Source organism: Colossoma macropomum, unplaced genomic scaffold (genome assembly GCF_904425465.1).
Source record: "Colossoma macropomum unplaced genomic scaffold, Colossoma_macropomum, whole genome shotgun sequence".
In the NCBI taxonomy this organism is placed as follows: domain Eukaryota; kingdom Metazoa; phylum Chordata; class Actinopteri; order Characiformes; family Serrasalmidae; genus Colossoma; species Colossoma macropomum.
Genome location: NW_023494786.1, coordinates 12,509,232 through 12,529,202, shown reverse-complemented (window position 1 = coordinate 12,529,202; position 19,971 = coordinate 12,509,232). Strand labels below are relative to the sequence as shown.

The 19,971-nt window shown below is 38.8% G+C and overlaps 1 protein-coding gene across 1 annotated transcript in view; it reads right to left on the bottom strand.

The window, feature by feature from the left end:
• LOC118827011 (alpha-2-macroglobulin-like) overlaps positions 1–17,233 on the bottom strand; it is a 33,513-nt gene extending 16,280 nt beyond the window's left edge. Inside the window, exons 1-14 of the mRNA XM_036598189.1 lie at positions 16,989–17,233; positions 14,406–14,586; positions 14,160–14,316; positions 12,466–12,518; positions 10,657–10,677; positions 10,367–10,532; positions 10,194–10,278; positions 4,657–4,774; positions 4,449–4,569; positions 4,212–4,321; positions 3,930–4,100; positions 3,611–3,844; positions 3,284–3,496; positions 3,010–3,159 (exon numbers count right to left, since the gene is read on the bottom strand). Coding sequence (XP_036454082.1) covers positions 3,010–3,159; positions 3,284–3,496; positions 3,611–3,844; positions 3,930–4,100; positions 4,212–4,321; positions 4,449–4,569; positions 4,657–4,774; positions 10,194–10,278; positions 10,367–10,532; positions 10,657–10,677; positions 12,466–12,518; positions 14,160–14,316; positions 14,406–14,586; positions 16,989–17,074 — 1,866 coding nt within the window. The 5' untranslated portion in view covers positions 17,075–17,233. The remainder of the gene's footprint in view (positions 1–3,009; positions 3,160–3,283; positions 3,497–3,610; positions 3,845–3,929; positions 4,101–4,211; positions 4,322–4,448; positions 4,570–4,656; positions 4,775–10,193; positions 10,279–10,366; positions 10,533–10,656; positions 10,678–12,465; positions 12,519–14,159; positions 14,317–14,405; positions 14,587–16,988) is intronic.
• Positions 17,234–19,971: the final 2,738 nt, after the last annotated feature.

The window sequence follows — 19,971 nt, the reverse complement described above, 5'->3', positions numbered from 1 at the left end:
TATTTTTGTTATGTTCACGTCACAGACTGTCCGGGTGCTGCACTTACCCACTTCCAAGTTCCGCCTTTTGCGTTCCGTCAACATTACGTTATAAATTAAATATTTCTAAAAACGATTTTATACATTTGTGAATCGATTCAGAATTGTTCACGTCCGCATCGCAATGCATCTAAGAATCGATTTTTTTCCGCACCCCTAACACCCCCTTGTATCTGCACTCTTTGTCAATTTTATCAGCTCATCTTGCCATATATGAGCACTATGCAGTTCTACAATTACATTAGTTCATCTGTTTCTCTGCACACTTTGTTTAGGAGTTGCACAGATTAGTCAACTAGTCAACTTGTTGACTTTAGTGCTCACTACCGACGCTGTAAAGTTGATGTTGATTAGTCACTGATCACATAATGACATTATGATTCTATGACACTAACAACATGGATACATCAGAGAAGACAAGAGGTCTTGGTGATTTCCAGGGCATGTTGGAAAGGGCTTGTCAAGCTCGACCAGCAGAGTTTTGCTTCATTCTAACACTTCTCTGCAGATCTACAGTGCTTTTAAGATCACATATTGAATCCCGTTATCTCTGGTTTCCCGAAGATTACAATAAACAAATCTTGTGATTTTGTAGAGGGGGCATAACAGCCTATAAAGGTGTTAAAAGTCGGTACAAATTTGTGAGATTCCAGAGTTTATATCTCCGGTCCTCTGAAGGCTAGCAATGCACATCACATTCTACTGACCTGTGGAGCTTGGCTTCATCCTGGATTTTCAAAGTTGGATGTTTAAAGTCACTTGTTGCAAAGCATTGCCTCTTCCTGTAGTTTTATTTATGACATCAGAAATTAGTTGATGTCGATTCGAATTTCATCACATAACTGTCAATTTAAAAAAAATCGCTGATTTGGTGAGGGTGTTTTAGTGTGTTTTAAACATCTCAGTGTCACTGCTGGACTGAGAATAGTCTCCCAAACAAAAATATCCAGCCCACAGCATTCTGTGGGCAGTGTCCTGTGATGAAGGACCAACATCTGACCAACATGAAATGTGTTGCAGGTATTCATTTCAGAATGTGCATACAAAATATAGTTGATAAGCACAAAAAGTCGAATATCTTTTCTTTGAGTTATGGAACAAAAAGTAGATAACTGGCATTGCTGGTGGAAAGTGTCATGACTACTTTTGTTTAAATACAGGTATAATGAGGATTATAATTCACTGCTTTCTGTTTTTATTTTCACTGCATACAGTTCTTTTGGATGTCAATAAGGAATATTCTGTTGGAGGCTTGATACTTGGCAACAGCAGCAGATGCTGTGAAATAAATCTGAAGTGAATATGCATTGCAGAGTTTTTGTTGAATTCCAGATTAGTCTCAGACGGTCTGCCTAGAGAGTTAAATTTATAGTTCACATCACCTTATAAAATAAGCTTGAGAAGGAAAATCTTCCATTTAGGTGAATTTAGCAAGCCACCTAACTCTCCAACCATAAACAGTAGACACACAATAGTAAACACAATCATACCACATAATTACTCACATACCACTGCACACTGAGTTATAACACTAAAGTAGATACCTGGTGTTGTTAGTGGAATTGTCATGACTGGTTTGTGCAGCAGCACTTAGCCTAGTAGCTAACTCACAAACCAATAAAGCTAACTTAGCCAAATCACTAAAAGCACAAAAGCACAGGTATCCTAACTGACTGCATAATCTTACAGTCTCACTTGTATGTATTTATTTATTCCCTGTGGTGAATAAATAAATACATAGCTAAAAAGAAAGAATTAGACAAAGTCTGAGAAAAAACACTGGAGCAGCTTTACAGATGTGGAGGGAGATTCAAATCCAATGATGATCCACATTTCTGCTTGATTTATGATTTGATTTTTGAAAGTAAAATTAATCACAAGGCTATGAGGGAAGCAGTAACACTCCGTAACACATATGTCATGTCACTATGATGTTACAGCCAGGCTAACGTTAGCTTGTTTTCAGTGCTAAGGCTACTGGTTAGTGTTGTTTTATTTGAATGTTTCTGAAAGTATCTTTGTGAAGTGCCCAGGCAGTCGTACTGGTTTGATGTTTGTCCTGATATTTATGTGTGCCTGTGCTCTCACAGCTAATTGTTCTCATAAGTGGTTTGCTGCTTATTTAGCACTATTCATTTCTGTTATCAAACAAACATCTGAGCACTGAAATAAGTATGTGCTAGTTGCCATAGTTGCTAGCCTGCACGTGCACAGCCACCTCCTCTGCGAGGAGGGGCTTTAGAGACAGGGCCTGAAATAGAGGGGCTTTAGAGACAGGGCCTGAAACGGAGGGGCTTTAAGGACAGGGCCTGAGTGCAGCAGAGAGGGAGGGGGAGCAACCACGAAGTCGTACTACTTCAAATATTCGAGCAAAGACCTCTCTCTTCTGAATCCTACCTACTGCAGCTATAAAGAATCATGTTTAGACACTGCTACATTTGGTGCTTCCTCCATTTTGGATCTGCAGTGCTGCTCTATGAAACTGCTCACTATGTCATTTATTAAAATTAATGCACTTTTTTTATGTCTTTGGATGAAAAGGTCTGATGTATACTGTGTGCCAAAAAACACACACTTCAGAATCTTGTATCTATTTGCACTTCCATGCACTGGTCTAAAAGCTAGGGGCATGCAGTTGGCATCTCTGCACACCAATGAGCCTTTCAGATGAACTGAAAAATATTCATGTTACACATTTTTTTCTTAATTATTCAATAATTTTGTTGACAAACAGTGTTTGACAGCCCTGCTTCCAGGGGCCCACTGCCCTGGACATTTTAGTGCTTTCCATGCTTTAATACACCCATGTCAGCTGAGTGAGGGGTTGTTAATGAGCACATTATTTGGATCAAGTGTGTATGGAGCAGCCAAAATGGTAAAATGCAGCATGGGAGGCTCCAGAACCAGGGTTGGATTAGATTTTGACATGTGTTGAACATCTAGTGTTGTACGACTAAATCTATACTTCACCTCGCTAACATTGAGGCGTTTTCCTGGCTCCATGATGAACACACTCTGATCCACAGCACTGAGTCCACACAGTGAACCAGGCAGAGCTGAGAGCTGGAGAGTGTTTTCCTCACCAGGAACTGCCTCAGTGGGAGAGAACTGCAGTGAGACCTGAAGATCATGACGGTAAAAAAATGTTATTACTTTTTCCACAGTAATGATGACAGAATGCAAGCCACCAATTATCCTAAAATATAAAAACAGAGAAATAAAGATCCAAACATGTCAGCATTACCTTGTGTCTGAAGCATTTTTCAACATTAAAATCCTTGCTAGCAGCGATGACGTTCTCACTGGGCAGCACACAGTACACCAGAACCTGCACTACAGGAGCCAGTTCAGCATCAACAGACAGTCTGAATGAGACTTTTCCCTCTATGAGCTTTTTGGATTCTTTCACTTCAACTTTCTCATAACCATGATGGACTATGGCTCCTTTAGACAAGACCTGCACCAAAGAACCAAACTTAGTGACACACAACAGCCAACTGTGTTTCATTTACAACTGTCTAAATAGAGGAAATGTAAATATTCACTTTACAAAATTACTGTGTGTCCTTACTGTGTATATAATATCAGTGCTGTAATTCTCAGTAGTTTCTCCAACAATGTAGTACTTAATGTTTATGGAAATTTCAGAACCACATGGAATCGGTTCCTCTAAGCTCTCTATTGATAATTCACTGTAGACTGGACTGTGAGGTGTAGCAGGTTGGAGGAGTGGTATATTTGCATCACTGACTGTAAAGAAGGGTTTTTTGCGTCCACGGTATTGGTTGTCTGGATAGACACTTGCCTAGATGAGAATAAAACAGGAATTTCGTTTAGTGAAAAACAGTGTAACAGAAACTCCCAGAAAATATTTGGTCATCTTACCATACCAGTAGCGAAATCTGTGTTTTAGAGTGATCAGATGTATTAAATGAGAAGCTGGCCAATCCATAAATATCTGTAGTAAGATTTTGAAGTAGTGTTGGAGACCACCTATGACCTTCCAAAAGATAGACGTTCTTGTTAGGAACTGGTTTTCCATTGAAGGTTGACACTTTGATCTGTTGATCAGTGAAAGAACATTTGTTGTAAAATTGTCGATTTCAAAAGTGAGAACCACACAAACACAACAAATGAAAGTACTAAAGAAAGACTGCATGTAAAACACTCACCTTTCCCTTTAAAAGTGTGTCCGGTTCAAAGTTTTTGGGTAAATCGAGAAACTCAACTTTACCAATTTCATAAGTGATCTTTATAGATTGAGATTTTTCCATGGAAATGTCTAGAACAAAAATAAGCACGTTACTATATACATAATAATGAAATGCACATTGTTTCTTTATAGTGATCTGCTATTAGTGTGTTTCTCCCTCAAGTATACTTTCCCTACAGTATGTGTGAAGACTCACCTGTTCCTTCCTCTGTCACTGTAACAGTAGCGTCAAGAGAATCTTTCAAATATCGTTCAAATTCAGAACTGATGAAATGTGACATGTTGAATACAAGAGAGGCACATCCGTTCTCTTTCATCTACAGGAGAAAAAAAAACCTTGTGAGAACTGTCTCATTAGTAAGAAAAACTATTGTCATCTAATATAGTATTAGATACATACACACCTCTACAGTTTCAACCAGGCACGGTGAAATCATGGCAACACCCTGATGAAAACGGTGTTTAAATTTCCGGCACACTTGCACCAGAGCTTTACCAGGTACTGGCTGTCCGTAAGTGTACCTTCAAAAATATACTGTTTTAAACTATGCAGAGAGAATATACACAGTACAGTATTTTTCATATCACACATAGACATTCATATACACAGTGTATATATTCAGTTAAATTATATACTTTGTTGTTTGTTCAGCATTATTTTAAAGCAATGGTTCCCAAACTGTGCCACATGGACAGGTTCTGATATTAATCCTGATTTACATTATATTGCCAAAACTATTCGCTCGTCTGCCTTTACATGCATATGAACTTGAGTGACATCCCATTCTTAATCCATAGGGTTTAAATATGATGTCGGACCACCCATTGCAGCTATAACAGCTTCAACTCTTCTGGGAAGGCTTTCCACAAGGTTTAGGAGTGTGTTTATGGGAATTTTTGACCATGTTGGATGAGAAGGCCTGGCTCGCAGTCTCCGTTCTAATTCATCCCAAAGGTGTTCTATCGGGTTGAGGTCAGGCCAGTCAAATTCTTCCACACCAAACTTGCTCATCCATGTCTTTATGGACCTTGCTTTGTGCACTGGTGCGCAGTCATGTTGGAACAGGAAGGGGCCAAACTGTTCCCACAAAGTTGGGAGCATAAAATTGTCCAAAATCTCTTGCTATGCTTAAGCATTAAGAGTTCCTTTCACTGGAACTAAGCAGCCGAGCCCAACTCCTGAAAAACAACCCCACGCCATAATCCCCCCTCCACCAAACTTTACACTTGCCACAATGCAGTCAGACAAGTACCGTTCTCCTGACCCAAACCCAGCCTCGTCCATTGTATTGCCAGATGGAGAAGCGTGATTTGTCACTCCAGAGAACACGTCTCCACTGCTGTAGAGTCCAGTGGCGGCGCTTTACACCACCGCATTCGACACTTTGCATTGCGCTTGGTGACATAAGGCTTGGATGCAGCTGCTCGGCCATGGAAACCCATTCGATGAAGCTCTCTATGCTGTTCTTGAACTAATCTGAAGGCCACATGAAGTTTGGAGGTCTGTAGCGATTGACTCTGCAGAAAGTTGGCGACCTCTGCGCACAATGGGCCTCAGCATCCGCGGACCCTGCTCTGTCATTTTACGTGGCCACTTCGTGGCTGAGTTGCTGTCATTCCCAATCGCTTCCGCTTTGTTATAATACCACTGACAGTTGACTGTGGAATATTTAGTAGCGAGGAAATTTCACGACTGGACTTGTTGCACAGGTGCCATCCTATCACAGTACCACACTGGAATTCACTGAGCCCCTGAAAGTGACCCATTCTTTCACAAATGTTTGTAGTCTGTATACCTAGTCTGTATACTTGGTGCTTGGTTTTATACACCTGTGGCCATGGAAGTGATTGGAACACCTGAATTCAATGATTTGGATGGGTGAGTGAATACATTTGGCAATATAGTGTACTTTCATCTGTTATCCAGCTAAGCAGTTACATACAGTGCTCTTCACTAATACTGGGACTCCCACTAAACATGAGCAAAAAAAATGTAAAAAAATCAGTTACTGATCCTTTTGATCTTTCATTCAGAACATTGTTGGCACCCCTAAAAATGCTTAAGAGTGAAATGTAACTAAAGTTCTGTTCATGTTTTAAAGTTCACCTGAGCAATGAGGAACACTTAAATGGTCAGCCATGACTTCACTGATGATTTCACTTGGGGATATATCTGAGATCAAACAGGCCAAATGCCCTCATTCATTGATTACTATGAGAAAGACCAGGGAAAACAGCAATGATGTGTGACAAAATGTTGTTGAGCTGCACAAATCAGGAAATGGCTACAAGAAAATATCTAAACAGTTGAAAATACCCATTTCCACTCTCAGGGCAATAATTAAGAAGTTTCAAACAACTGGAGATGTGAAGAATCTGCCTGGAAGCGGAAGTGAGGAGGGTGGTTCCAGCAGACAAAAATTCTCCAAAGATCACACATGGCGAAGTTCAGAAATCAGTTAGGTATATAAATACAAGTTGTTGGGGGAGGGGGGTGGCCAAACACTACTGACCTTTCAGTGGGACTGTGTTCTGTGGTCAGATGAGACCAAAATAGAGGTTTTCGGCAACAAACACCAGAAGTAAGTTTGGCAAAGACAAATACAGAAATACAGCCATACAGAAAAGTACCTCATCCCCACTGGGAAGTATGGTGGTGAGTCTGTGATACTGTGGGGGTCTTTTTCTTACAAAGACTCTGGACAATTTATTCAGATACATGGCCTCACAGACTCCATCAAGTACCAGCAAATATTAAATCAAAACCTGACTGCCTCGACCAAGAGGCTTAAATTGGGCCATAGTTTATCCTGGCAAATTGCACTGTTAAAACACTAATGCCCTTTGCAACAGTACATCTAATGATACAGTGATGGCTGTATGTATATTTGTGACTAAAGCTTTACACATGAGTGATGAGTGAGTGTGATATTTTTAACTTACAGCACCCATATTTAGGTATTTTGCTCTATATTTATTATTAATGTATAATAGGCTGTGTTTGAGAAGTAGACATATCGCTCACTGTTGCATGCGTGAAAAAGTCAGTATCTTTTACTAACTGTCATTAAAGGAAAATTCCACAGATATTTCAAAATTGCTGCATAATTAAATGGCTAAGATGTAAAAGTCATTTAGAGTGGTTTGATGTGAAATGCTCTAGTCTTGCTTTATGAATTTTGCTTATAAAATATACTGTTTGAAATTCTATTCATGGTGGAGTTACATTAGGGTGTTTTAAGGCAAATTTTTTTTAGCCTGAGGCATTTTTTTAGATTTGCCACTTTTTTTATCAACATTACAAAAATCTCACTGGTGTAAATAGAATGGCAATATTTGTGTTATAGACAGTGTGACTCCTGATTCCTGTCACCAGCACACGCAGTAAGTTTTTCTACAATGTACCATTTCACATCAAACTACACTGACTGTCCTTGTTTACATCTCAATGATTGAAATATACACAAATTTAGAAAAAACAAACTGTAATTACTCTTTAAGGTATATACGGATGCCTAACAAGGCATGTATGGGGGGTTGGGGTTCAACTGAGGGTGTTATCTGATGCTAAAATGTGTTAATTATCCAACATTAGTCAGTTACGCTTGTAAAGAAGATGGTTCTTCAAGAGCTTTTTAGTAAACACAATAGTTCTATGTAGAACTATGAACACTGAAAGAACCATTTGCATGCTTAAAGGGTTCTTTGCATTGCGAAATTGTTTTTCAGATTGGTGGAGTATGTGTTGTATTTGGTTCTATGTAGCAGCAAAAAGGGCCCTTCTTGTAACAATAGAAAAGATTGAGGGATGTAATGATGACGACAAGCCCTACATTTATTTTTTTTGACACTGTAGAATTGTCCTGTTTCAGACAGTATTGCAACATAATATAGTTATAATCACTCATAATTTTGAGATAACAGCAATTAATCTGGCAACACTTTACACGATACAAGATAGAATGTGCATGATCTTGCCTTATATCATTGTATGTATTCAGTGTCATTCTGCAGCAAGTCAAAAACAAAATTATGATTCTGAAAATACTACTAAAATACTGCAACTACTACTATTACTACTCCAACTACTACTAATGCTACTATTACTTCTACTACTAATATTAATACTACCATTTCCACTACTACTACAGCTGCTACTACTACAACCCCATGTCCAAAAAGTTGGCATCCTGTGCAAAATGTAAATAAAAACAAAATTCATTGATGTGCAAATGATTTAAACCCAGTATTTCATTGAGAATAGTACAAAGACAACATATTAAATGTTGAAACTGGATATACGCCCATTTTAAATTGGATGCCAGCAACATGTTTGAAAAAAGTTTGGATGGGGGCATGTTTATCACTGTGTTTGATCACCTCTTCTTTTAACAACTCTCTGTAAGCGTTTGGGAACTGAGGAGACCAATTGCTGTAGTTTTGAAAGTGAAATGTTTTCCCATTCTTGCTTAACATGGGATTTCAGCTGCTCAACAGTTCGGGGTCTCCTTTGTCGTATTTCCATTTTATAATGTGCCAAATGTTTTCAGTGGTGACAGGTCTGGACTGCAGGGAGGCCAGTTTAGCACCTGGACTCTTTTACTACAGAGCCGTGCTGTTGTAATACATGCAGAATGTGATTTGGCATTATCTTGCAGAAATAAGTAACTCCTTCCCTGAAAAAGACATTGTCTGGATGGCAGCATATGTTGCCAAAACATGCATATATTGTTCAGCATTAATGGTGCCTTCACAGATGTGCCAGTCATCCATGCCATGTGCACTATTGCACCCCATACCATCACAGATACTGGCCTTTGAACTGTGCACTGATAACAAGCTGAGTGGTCTTTAGCCCGGAGGACACAGTTTTAATTAGCATTTGGGGATGCAGTGATAAACTGTTTTCAAAGACTGTGGTTTTCACAAGTTTTTTCTGAGCCTATGCAGTAATTTCCTCTACAGAATCATGTCTGCTTTAATGCAGTGCTATCTGAGGGCCCAAAGATCACAGCCAGCAAATACTGGCTTTTGTACTGTCATATGTACTGTAGATGATAAAAAGTAAAAGTTCATTGCTATTTTACGTTGAGAAACGTTATTCTTGAATTGTTGCACTATTTGCCTGTGCAGTCTTTCACAGTTGTATTTGAAGTATTTTGAATGAAATATAGGGTTTAAATGATTTGCACATTGCATTTTGTTTTAATTTACATTTTTCACAGCATCCCAAATGTTTTGGAAATGGGGTTGTACTACTACTATGATTACTACTACTACAATTACTACTAATACTACTACTGATGCTACTACTGCTACTACTACTACTTGGCAGCTCAAAGTGCTCTACAGACAGGTGAATCAGTGTCACCATGCTATTTAGGAAGTCATTGTTTTGAGAAATTAAAACTTTTGTTTAAAGACATACTGCTGCTGCTAGAAATAATGAGTGGGAAAATATCCTATAATTTTCTACTCTACCTGCCAGGAATGGAGTTCCAAATAAATGTACTTTGTTTCCACTGGAAGTCAAATTTTAAGTCAAATAAATCATACTGACCACTGTCAGTGCTGCCGCCTTTGGGACAACAAATAAAGAAAGTTATTTCCTCCTCTATATTCCTGTGGTCTGACCAGCTCCTCCAAGTGAACCACTATAAAACCTTATCAGCATCCCAAACATTATTTATTTATTCATCTGGTATGTTGTCATCACATCATAAACATGTATGACATATTAAGGGAGAGTGATTTTATAATGCAGCTGGAGGGTTAATGTCAGAGGGGGAACTGGACTGTATAAAGTTTGGGAACTGCTGTTTTAAAGCAAAAGGCTTCACTGACACAAAGATAAATTACTAATCTGAAGAGGCTAAAATAAAAGACAAAGTTTCTTCTTTCCGTTTAATGTTTATGATTCAGTCTTGAAACCATCACTCACTTTCCACAAACCTCGATCTTCAGTTCCTCCTCTCCAACACTCTGTTGTTTTGGTGTTTTCACTGTGATCTCAAATCTGGGTAAAACTAAAAGTCCAAAATGCCTTGTTATTGCATTAAACTGCACAGCTTACCTCATTATCAGTAGAGAAACTAATGTAATGCTGTCACTTACCATACTTCTTCACTTTAAAGTTATGTGTGATTGACCTATCCCCAATGTTAGCCTTCACTTTATACTGGCCCTCAGGAGCCTCAGGATTCAGCTTGTGTGAAAGCTGCACTATCAGGCCTGTTGAGGACACTTTCGTCCACTGACCAATCCTGTTACCTTTATTATCCTGTTTGGTTCCATAAAAGACACTTAATTTAATTGCAATGACAGTATGAAGGAAGTACTGATCATTGCTTCAGATGTTAAAAACCAGTAGGATTCGGGCAATATAATGTGTGGATCTGTCTTACCTCAAGTGTCAGTACGCTGTACTGTAAAGGAGAGTAAAATCATTAAACTTAGTAAAACTAGCACAATATCTTTAATACAAATTAAAGGGGGTAACTTTACTAAGTGCTTATGAAAATGACACCGTAAAACGCTTATGAGAAATTAAACAGAAATACATAAGGATTTATCCAACTAAAAACACAAAATCACTCTTACTGAATTGATCATAACTAAAAGTCACAAACATACAAGCCAAATTCCATGAAAGTTGTGATGCTGTGTAATATATAAATAAATGTAAATTAAGACAGAATGCAATTATTTGCAAATCTCATAGACCCACATTTGATTCACAGTAGAACACAGAACACATATCAGATGTTGAAAGTGAGACATTTTACCATTTCTTGAAAAACATTCAATCATTTAGAACCTGATGGCAGCAACGCATCTCAAAAAATAGGGATGGGACCATGTGTACCATTGTGTAGCATCTCATCTTCTTTTAACAACAGTCTGTAAATGTCTGGGATGTGAAGAAACTAATTGCTTGAGTTTTGGAAGAGGAATGTTATCCCATTCTTGTCTGATGTAGGATTCTAGCTGCTCGACAGACCTGGGTCTTCTTAGCCAAATTTTCGTTTCATGATGCACCAGTAGTTTTCTATTGGTGAAAGGTCTGAACTGCAGGGAGGCCAGTTCAGCACCCGGACTCTTCTTCTGCAAAGTCATGCTGTTGTGATGGATGCAGTATGTGGTTTAGCATTGTCTTGCTGAAATATGCGAGGCCTTTCCTGAAAGAGACATTGTCTGGATGGGAGCACATGTTGTTCTAAAATCTCTGTATACTGTTCAGCATTGATTGTGCCTTTTCAGATGTGTAAGCTGCCCACGCCATAGGCATTAATGCAACCCCAGACCATCAGAGATGCAGACTTTTGAACTGTGCACTGATAATGAGCTGGATGGTCTTTCTCCTCTTCACTCTACAAGACACAGCATCCATGGTTTCCAAAAAGAATTTCAAATTTTGATTCATCTGACCACAAAACAGTTTTCAATTTTGCCTCAGTCCATTTTAAATGAGCCTTGGCCCAGAGAAGACGGCCGCGTTTCTGGATCGTGTTCACATATGGCTTCTTCTTTGCACGATATAGCTTTAACGTGCATTTGTGGTTTGCACAGCAAACTGTGTTCACAGACAATCATTTCTGGAAGTGTTCCTGAGTCCATGCAGTGATTTCCAGTTCAGAATCACGCCTGTTATTAATGCAGTGCCACCTGAGAGCCTGAAGATCATGAGCATCCAATATTGACTGTCAGTCTTGTCCATTGCGTACAGGGCTTTCTCCAGATTCTCTGAATCTTTTGATGATATTATGTACTGTAGATGGTGGGATATTCAAAGTCTTTGCAATTTTATGTTGAGGAACATTTTAGATGCAGTTTTTGCAGATTGGTGAACCTCTGCCCATCTTTGCTTCTGCTCTGCCTCTCTAAAATGCTCTTTTTATACCCAGTCATGTGAGTTAGTTGCAAATTGCTCCTCCAGCTCTTTTTTATTAGTAGTACTTACTTTTCCAGCCTTTTGTTGCCCCTCTCCCAACTTTTTTGAGATGCGTTGCTGCCATCAAATTCTAAATGAGTTCATGTTTTTCATGAAATGGTAAAATGTCTCACTTTCAACATCTGATATGTGTTCTATGTTCTATTGTCAATAAAATATGGGCCTATGAGATTTGTAATTCATTGCATTCTGTTTTTATTTACATTTATTTACATTTCACACAGCGTCCCAACTTTTTGGAATTGAGGTTGTACCTTCTTACCTCTTGTTTAAGTGGTGCAAAATTAGCATCCACAGTGACCACTCTGAAATTCACTGTAAATGGTAAATAAATATCAGATTTTAGACTGCACACTGACTAACAAAACTTTGCTATTAAAAGAATACTCCAGCCTTTTTCAACATAGTCTGTATCTCAGGGGTGGAGAACTCAGTTCAGTTTCAGCCCTCAGTTCTCTGCATCTGTTGAATCTGTTACCTGCAGTCAGTGACCACTGAAAATAATGTCATTGTGTCTGCCTGTAGAGAGCCTGCTGATATTAAATACGCATTGTGGCGGGCCCCGATGGCGGCCGTGAGAGCCGGCAGGAAGGCGGGGCCTGAACTCTGAGCAGGGACAAAGCCCAGTGAGGACAACAGGGAGAGAACAGTGAGTGGGTGGGGGATGGCGTGCGAGTCCCGAGTCAGTGAGGCCACATTAATTTGCCTCACATTCAATCTGGGTGGCTGAGCTGCGAAATGGGGCGGTAACGAGGAGGCGGAGAAACAAGCTCTCGTTCCCTCTTGACTGAGGTGCTGTTAAAAAGAGCAGAGAGGGAGCAGAGAGAGAGGGACAAGCAGCAGCAGCAAAAGACTGAGTGAAGAGCTAAAAAGCTAAACTGAGAAAAGGACTGAAAAGTCTAGCTTAAGCCACTGAAAAGTGGCCAGCATATCTTTAGTTCTGATTGTGGTTTTGTTTTGATTATGTGTGTTTGAACTTGAAATTAAAGAATATGGCTGCTGCCTCCAGCGCCCTCCTTGAGCCCGGGGTAGTGCATGATGTGTTACACACTTATAACAAAAGCTTTTGGGCAGTTGCTGAGTTTTATCAGCAAATGTTTACAGTTTTCTGAATTCTTCAGTCAAAAGTATTTTTAAATTAAGCTGTAAATCTGTACAGTTAATGGGACTATTTTTTCAGAAAGAAGAATTCATGGCAGTATGGTGTTAGTGTAGTGATGTGGGAGGCGTTTTACAGGCTCCTGCATGATTTAGCATCAATACCAAAAACATTAAGGAAGGAGAAAATAACCTCAGCTGCTCTTTATTGTGTTGATCCAAAGTTCAAAATTTGAACAAATATTCATAAGAACAGCTTCATTCCACTGTTAGAGTTTAACAGTTGTAATTTGAACTCACATTGTACAGTTACATATTTCAGATATTTATTTACAAAATTCAGCAGCTAACATTATTATTACAGTAATATGCAAATTTTAAACAGCCCTGCTCTTTACATGCTTTATTGATTTTCTAAGTAAAAATAGTTTAACACATCTTCTGCAGGGAACCAACTTAAATATGGTACTTCTGTAAATGTTAGTGCACAATTTCTGTTTATTTGTTGACTTTATTATACTGAGAAAAATGTAAAACATACAAACATAAAATGTGTCATCACTTTCGCACAGGCAATATTTAGATTTTTAAGTTAAATTCAGCAAATAAACAGTAACTGTGCATTAAAATGTGCAGAGAGGTGTTCACTGTAGACAATATGTGTTTAGTATTACTTAGAAAATCAACTGAATATGTAATTTGACCAGGGACATTCAAACTTTCACAAAACTCACAATGATGAGCATATTATTTGTTACCTACAGCTGCAGCAGACAGAGATTAGGCTGAAAGATGCTGGAATATTCAATTAATAGTGTACTGGAAAAGGTGAAACATATTGTAGTAATGATGAATTACCTGTTTGGCCGGGGTTGTAGATTGGTTTATCAGTCTGAATGAATGTCAGTGGGTTGTAGGATTTAAACATAACTTTTCTTTTCTCTGTCATCTTAAAACTTTCACCTTTGACTGCTACTCTGATCTCCTGCACTGATTGACCCTCAACCTGTGGAGCCTGTAGAGATCACATTATATGTTGAGATATTTTCCATTTCCAGACATCAAATGGTAATAATACATGAAAAAAACCTGATTGTTTCTGACCTTAAACTGAGAGCAGCGGTGGAATTCTTCCTCCACTCTCTCCTGTAGAATTATTCTGTTCTGGCTGCCGTGAACCAGATAAATGGTCATTTGCAGAGTCTCATTAGGCTTCAGAAGACTCGTACACAGTGTAGCCTCAGATCCAGACTCTATCACTGCAGGAAACGTCGCCATGAAATACCTAAAGGTAAAAAGCAGTAACTGACAATTCAGTGATTTAAAATGAAGCATTACTGAAACAGTGAGTTATATAAAAGAAATCACTGTACACAAATCAGGGCAAAACTGAGTGCTCAACTAAATACATTCATTCATTATCTTATGTTTTTACTTAGTGTTCATCCAGCTGATATACACTAATCAGCCACATCACAACCACCTCCTTATTTCTACACTTCTAGTAGAAACAGTAAGTGGAACAGTTGAAGCTCCACTTACCACATAGCTGCACTTTATAGTTTTACATTTACAGACTGTAGTTTCTCTACACACTTTGTTAACCCCTTTTACCATTTTCTTCAATAGTCAGGACGCTCACAAGACCACCTCACAGCAGGTATTATTTGGCTGGTGGACCACCAAAGAGCAGATATGATTTGGGCAGTTGATCATTCTCAGCACTGCAGTGAGTGTGTGTTGCGCTGATATGAGTGGATCAGACACAGCGGTGCTGCTCAATTCCTGCTCTCATTATATGCTCATAAAATTATTTAATTACTATAACTATTTCATTTGTCTTTGGTTAGCGCTTATTATAATGAAGTTATGATGAATATTATTACTGGAACAGCTAGAAGGCTTTGAACAGATTATCTAAGTGTCTTTATGCTATTGATCAGGGACAACAGCTTGTAAATGTACTGTAGGGATACAATACTGGCTTGCACAGCTGTGGGAGGCGTGGCCATGCAGAGTAGCCATGCGCAGAACTTTCACAGTTAATGGAACCTTCACAGATGTATAAGCTACCCATGGCATGGTCACTAATACACCCCTATAACATGACAGACCTTGACTTTTTAACTTTATGCTGGTAACAGTCTGGGTGGTCTTTTTCTTCTTTGGCCTGAAGAACACAAGATCCATTATTTCCACAAACAATAGTCTAGATAGACTCATCAGATCACAGAACACATTTCCACTATGTGTCAGCCCATTTCAGATGAGCTCACACCCAGACACGTTGGTGGCATTACTGAATGCTGTTGACATACGTCTTCCGCTGTGCAGAGCACAGTCTTAACTTGCATTTGTGGACGCAGCAACAAATGATGTTTATTGACAACGGTTTGTTAAAGTTGTTCTGAGCCCATGTAGTGATATTCATCACAGAAGGGTGCTGGTTTTTAGTTCAGTGCCGTCTGATTGATTGAAGATCAGTTGTGGTTTTCGGCCTTTTCCTTTATGCAGAGGTTTCTTTGGATGCTCCGAATCTTTTGATGATAGTATACAACGTAGAGGGTGAATTGCTCATAGAATAACATTGTTCTGAAACTGATATCGGAGGCATTTAAAAAGGACTATACACATTTATGAAAAACAATGATGTTGATAAAATAAAATATGAAATATCTTTTCTTTGCACTGTTTTGTTGAAATACATGACAGAGGATTTACATATTACAGCTTTCTGTTTTTATTTGCATTTTACAGACTGTCCTAAGAGATTTTGGAGATTTGCACATGAAGTAGAAAACTTAAAGGACGTATAAACAACATGCACAAACAGGTGTCTTTGTACCAGTGGACATTTCAGTTTTTAGTATTAGCTAAATATAGTGATGAACTCTTACACCCTACATGACCTCCCTGTGCTCACCAGTGCAGAGAATGTTCCTGAAACTGACTTTAACATCTATGTTTAATACAGTATTAGCATAATGGCCCAATAACATTAAAAGTAGTTACATTTAATTAGGGGCTGTATGGTCAGTTTAAAGCTAGTTTATGCAAGTGTCCACTTCAGTTAATCAAATGTCTAATTAAATGATGCATTCACAGGTCAGGTCCATTTATCATCTCCTCCATACAATGAGATCACTTTACAAAACTGACATAAATATAAACAATATAAACCTCATATCAAGATTGTGCCTGCTTCACTGAAATGAAAGAAAGTATTCGAATATGACCCGTCAGGAGGTTACGGCACAGATAAATGCAAAGCTGACGTTATAATTTTTTTTTTATTTTAACTTTGGAAATGAGTAGAAATCTACTGGGGTATCAGGTTCCTTTAAAAGTCTCCCCAGGCACATCATTTGGTGCTTTAAATTTAAAACATCCTCACAGAAATTGATGGTATGCTGCTAAAAGACTGAGGGTTCAGCAGGGTATTGGGGGGATAACAGTTGGAGAACTGAGGCCAGGGCTTGGAATTGGTCAATTATACACTGATAACACAAGAACCAGATTTAAAGCCCCCCCAAAACACAGGGCTTGTATACAAACGCATACTGAGATGCTATGACACCGCTACCACATAAAGCACAACTATATAATCACAACATGCTACGTACAATACATATTTATAAGAAGAGGCTACTACATTTTTCACCAGCAGATAACTTTTGGATTACTCACGGTCCTGAGGTTTGTCCATGCACAGAGAGAAAGAGGAAGCAGGCTAACAGTAGCCCTTCCTGTACGAGAAACCCACGGGCCACCATGATAAAGTCTAGTCACCAACACCAGGTTCAGAAGCTTCACTGCCTTTTTAAAAGGTCGTTCAGCCCACAGGAGGTTCACCTCAAACATTTGGACTCATCATCTCATCAATGATTAATCCTTTTGAGCAACACATTTTGGCTACACTGAAAACATAGCGTGAGCAAAACTGTCCAAATCAGAGGCTTTTATCAGAGGCCAGCATGGGAGGTGGGGGGAGTGACTGCATAATGAGGAAACTTACATGAAATGGATGATCATAACTCAGCAGCTCTGCAGAGAAACGAAAACAAGAAAGATCTCACTTAAGCCCCCCCCCCCGTGTATAAGTGTAGCTCTGCCACTGGTCAAAATCTACTATTTTTTTCAGGCATTGTTTACCTCTTTGATACAAAGTGGACTTCTGAAGTGAAAACAAAGTATGACCAAAGTCCTTATAGGAAAGTCTGTCCACTCAACGGCCATTTAAGCAACTCTGCCAGGCAGGAATTTCCAGTCATACAAGAGCAGACTCGTATCTCTTTGAGTAGGAAAATCCTTTAAACCACAAACTAAAAGCCCAATTAATGTTTCAAAAAACATTTGAAACCACTGGTGAAAGCTGACAAAAACAGCATAAATAGTGTGTAGAGTTTGGCTGAAATAACACACAAAAGCATTTTCTCAGTTTGTTCTGGCTACTGCGAATGCACATATCTCCACAACAAAGGAGAGCTTTTCCCCCTTGCAACTTTACCAGCCAGATGTTTGGCTCTTTTGATTGGAGGGCAGGACTTTACCTATAAATAGACATCATGTTGAATGTTACAAGCTTTCACATTCATTTTTCAAGTGGTAACCTGTGTCCTCCTTTTAAATGTGTCTAATATAACCTTCTCCCTCTTTTAATAATACTCAAATGATGAATGTTACTGACAATTTCATAATCAATGTACATAAGTTTAAGCATTCAATAACGCAAGTGATGGTGGGAGGAGGACGTCAGCCGCAAGAGAGGGGATGACGACGATGACAGCAACGAGAGGCACGAGAGAGGGAAGCGAGTCCCAAACTCCAGCACTCTGGCCCCGCCCACTGTTCCGCAGCGAGGCCGCTCCACTCCACCTCATGTTCGATCCAGGCGGACGAGCTGCTGCGCGGGGGCGGTGACTGTGAGCTCTCGCAGCGGAGTTCAGGACTCGCTTCCCGCTTTCGTCCTTTTGTTGTCATCACCCCCCCCAAATTTTTTAAAGATTACACAACTTTTCCAGCCTGTTGTTACCCCGTCCCACCTTTTTGGAATGTGTCATCAAATTAAAAATGGGCATAAATGTTTCAAAAAGCAAAAAAATTTCTCAGTTTCAACATTTGATATGTTGTCTTTGTACTATTATCAATGAAATATAGGGTTTAAATGATTTTGATATCATTGCATTTTGTTTTTATTTACATTTTGCACAGCATCTCAACTTTTTTGGAAATGGGATTGTATGTTGTCTATTACATAAAAAAAATTGTTTTTATTCACTATTGAAGTGTAGTCTGGGGCCAGTCAGGTTTTCGGCAGGATATGAGGTGTTTACTGTGGAATAGACTGCTGATGTTTAATGATTTGAATCAAATTATATGATATTTAAAAATAGTTTTGTTTGTTATAAGTTACTTTACGTTTAGCACAGATTTAATGTGTGTCTTTGCAAACTAGATGACTGTAAAAAATGCAGACTTATTGCTTCAAAAATTTTCAGTTTCAGGCTTAAATAAATATGTTTGAGTTATAGGTACTTTCTATTTTTCAGTGATGCAGCTAGCAAATTTAACTCAAACAGCTCAATCATTTTGAATAGTTAATAATAATAATCAATTAAGCTGACAGTGCTCTACTTTTTTGAGTTCTGTTTACTCTTGATTTACTTAGGTTAACTTGAATCACCCATAACATTAAAACTACCTTCTTATTTCTACACCCACTCTCCATTTTATCAGCCTCACTTACTATATAGGTGCACTTTGTAGTTCTACAATTACAGACTGTAGTTCATCTGTTCTCTGCATACTTTGTTAGCCCCCTTTAACCCTGTTCTTCAATAGTCAGGATGCTCACAAGACCACCTCACAGCAGGTATTATTTGGCTGGTGGATCATTCTCAACACTGCAGTGACACTGACATGGTGGTAGTGTGTTAGTGTGTGTTGTGCTGGTCTGAGTGGATCAGACACAGCAGTGCTGCTGGAGTTTTTAACACCTCAGTGTCACTGCTGGACTGAGAATAGTCCACCAACCAAAAATATCCAGCCACTGAAAAACTGGGTAAAAGGGGGCTAACAAAGCATGTAGAGAAACAGATGGACTACAGTCTGTAACTGTACACCTATACAGTAAGTAGAGCTGATAAAATGGACAATGAGTGAGAAACAATGAGGTAGTTTTAATGTTGTGGCTGATCGGTGTAAATCCTGCGTTCCACTTTTTAACAACTGCTTTACTATTAAACTTTGTAAATGGTTTACCGGTCCCACTTTATATTGTCTCTAATAACTGTGTCGTCACATGTTAACAACATATGCAACAACAATGTAACTACTAACAATTTAGTCACTGTTACAGATCAATTACAGAAGTACACCTTATGTAGTTACACACATGTATCAACTTCAGTTTTGCCTCACTACCCTACACAAGTGTATCTTAATAGTTGCAACAGCCTATTCTCTCTCATGTAGTATGTAGCTAGCATTTATGTTGCTAGTTCTGTGACATTGCAACCAGCTTCAACTAAATAATTCTGTTTGTGTATGTGACAGTACAGCAGACGTCCCCATATCTTAAAATATAACTTTTATGACATAAATTAAATGTGTTGCATTTCCCCCCAAAAAATCTATATTACCACTCCATTATAACTCAGTACCTAACAAC